The 2697-nt window shown below is 48.6% G+C and overlaps 1 protein-coding gene across 1 annotated transcript in view; it reads right to left on the bottom strand.

The window, feature by feature from the left end:
- The window catches only part of AFF3 (AF4/FMR2 family member 3), a 666987-nt gene extending 664761 nt beyond the window's left edge, over nt 1-2226 (bottom strand). The window contains exon 1 of the mRNA XM_027842571.1: nt 2083-2226. Coding sequence (XP_027698372.1) covers nt 2083-2135 — 53 coding nt within the window. The 5' untranslated portion in view covers nt 2136-2226. The remainder of the gene's footprint in view (nt 1-2082) is intronic.
- Nucleotides 2227-2697: the final 471 nt, after the last annotated feature.

Raw genomic sequence — 2697 nt, 5'->3', positions numbered from 1 at the left:
AAAAAAAAATCAGATCATATATGGTTGGGCTTTAAAAAAATTTTGTTTTTCTTTTTACTTCTTTACATTGTTTAAAAATAATAAACATCTTGGTGTTAATCCACAATAATGATTAACTACCTTTTAGAAGCCAAAGAGTTGTTTCTGTTTCATTTTCAGTCAGCAAATGGACAGCAGCATCCAAAATACCCTGAAATAATAAATTATTGTCCTTGCTTGGAAAACTGCCCTTTAAAATGAACTAAACTCATTTTAAGAATACATTTGTACCTGGAAAGATACTGCATTTGTTCCAAGACCCAACATGACAAAGATATAAATTCCTGCAGTAATAGGCACTATAACTGAAAAGCTGAAATAACCTCAAGTATAGGAGCCATGAGCAGCCCCGTGGTAATTAGTATCTGTTCTACAGTAATAGCATGTTTCACAGTCATAGCCTATTGGCTCTTTGAAGTTCCCAACTTAATGTATAAAAGTTTTATTTCGTTAAGGCCCCATCTTTGTGTGTTTTTTAAGAGGCAACATTATGAGCAGGAAGCTGCCCTAATCATGATATCTTTTAAAAGAAGCTGTTCAGTAACACATTGGCTTTTGTGCCCAGGTTTGTGGCTACACTTGTCATTGAAAATATAAAATACAGTCACTAGAACACTAAATACCAAAGGTGTAGACAAGGAATCCAATCCTAATATGATATGTGGCATTTATATACCAGGAGACCCAAAACAGCATGTTTCACATTTTTTAAACAATGGGTCCTAGAGGCAAAGCACTTGATTTTAAAGACATGTGAACACTTAACTGATCTGAAGCAGAAAAAAAAAGAGAAAAGAAGAAATTGTCCAGTTCCACAAATAAGCAATTACCAGAGGCATGACAACAACAACAACAACAACAACAACAACAAAATGCGGTTAATATGCTTGTTCCAGCAGATGTTCGTCCCGTAAATATTAAATATAATACAAGTTCCTCCAGGAATGTACAGGCTGTAATTTCACTACCTGAAGAGAATGGTTCCAAACATTTAACAGATAGTGAAGGGAAGGAGAGGGGGGATAGAGGGGGATGATGAAGCAGCCAATAGGATTTTTAAGACAACCGCAACTAGAATTAAACTGCTTCAAGCAGCCTTTTTTACATACAGCAGCTACTCGTTATGGGAAGTCAATGCAACAGAACGGGGAGATTTGTCCCTGGCTCCCCATCCTCATACTGCAAGCAGCAAGCATCGAATAAAGGGATTAATGGGGGGGACCAGGTTGGGGTTGGGAAGTAGGAGGAGCAGAACAACAGAAGTTGATGGGTGGGATAAGGATGAAGAGAGGGGGCCCAGAGGAATTATAAACCTCAAGGAATCGGTCTCTCTAAACCAACATCTCTGGAATTCCCCCATTGAAGACACTCATCTCTTCTCTTGGTTGCACACTTTTCCTTCTCAGGTGGGTGGGTAGTGGAGGAGAAAGAAGGAAACCAGCAAGGTCCGGAAGGGATGATGAGAGGCGAGGAGGGGGTGGGGGCAACCAAGCATCCTACAGGGTACAGTGCTCCGCAGCACCAACTCCAGGACGCGGCTGGTCTGAACTAGTTGGGGGAGGGAGAGTGAGAGGTGAGAGGAGGGAGGAGGGGGTGAGGAGAAGGGCTGGAAGAAAGACGAGGGGTTGCTTCCCTAGGCACCAAAGACATGCTCTAGAAACTGGTTCCCCTCTTCTCTTCCCCTCCGTTTCCCTTCCGGGCTGAGCTTCGCCCCTCGCTCCTCAGACCATTGGCCCCTTGGGCTGAAGAGGCCAGAGTGGGAAGTGGGGAGGAGGACGAGAAGCTGGGGAGGTGGCTAAGAGGGTGCATTCATAGGATGGGGGAGGTACAACAGAGGAGCAAAAAGAAAAGGGTCAGAGCAGTCCCTCAGATGAATCCTTACCTCTTCACATCTCCCCCACCCCACAGTGATCGACACAGACATCCCCCTTCCCCGGTGCCTCAGGTGCAGCAGGAGCAGTTGCAGAAGGGAGCTGAGCAGCCTTCAGTCCTCCCCTCCCCTCCTCCCGCTGCCTGTCAAAGGCAGAGAGTGTCAGGACTCACCACAGAGACTCCAAGTCCCATTCCTGAAGCAGGGCTAAGTCGAAGCTGTCCATGGTGGGATGTGTCAGCGCTGCCGCTGGTGCTGCCACTGCCGCCGCAACCCAGGCTGCTTCTGCTGCTGTGGCTGCTGCTTCTGTAGCTGCTGCTGGGGCGCTGCAATGAGAACAGTGCGTTCAAGGTGCATCTTAACTGCGCCGCGGAGAGAAAAGCCCCCCTCTGCCTGGCTGCTTCCCTCCCTCCTTCTCTCCTCCCCCTTTGCTCCCCTCCTCCCCGCCCCTCTCCTCTCCCTGCTTTCCCTCCCAGGAGGGTGGCTTGTGGGGCTTTCTCAGGCTCTCAGTCTCCCCCTCACCTCCCCCTTGCCTTCTCTGCACGCAGGCAGCCAGAGAGCAGCAGCGGACGGACACGGACACACACACACACACACACACACACACACACACACACACACACCAGACTCACTCTAGAGAGCCCTCCTCCCCCACTCTCCTTCTCTGCTTTATCCTCCTCCCTTTCTCCCAAGCTCCCTCCCCCTCGAGCGCAGCCACTCGCCCACTGGCGGCTCTCCTCTCTGCTGCTGCTGCTGCCGTCCTCTGCCTCTCTTCAGCCTTCCTTTTC

This window comes from Vombatus ursinus, unplaced genomic scaffold (assembly GCF_900497805.2).
Source record: "Vombatus ursinus unplaced genomic scaffold, bare-nosed wombat genome assembly UNPS02014877.1, whole genome shotgun sequence".
Lineage (NCBI taxonomy): Eukaryota > Metazoa > Chordata > Mammalia > Diprotodontia > Vombatidae > Vombatus > Vombatus ursinus.
Note: the sequence above shows the minus strand (reverse complement) of the source record. Positions and strands in the feature narration are given on the sequence as shown.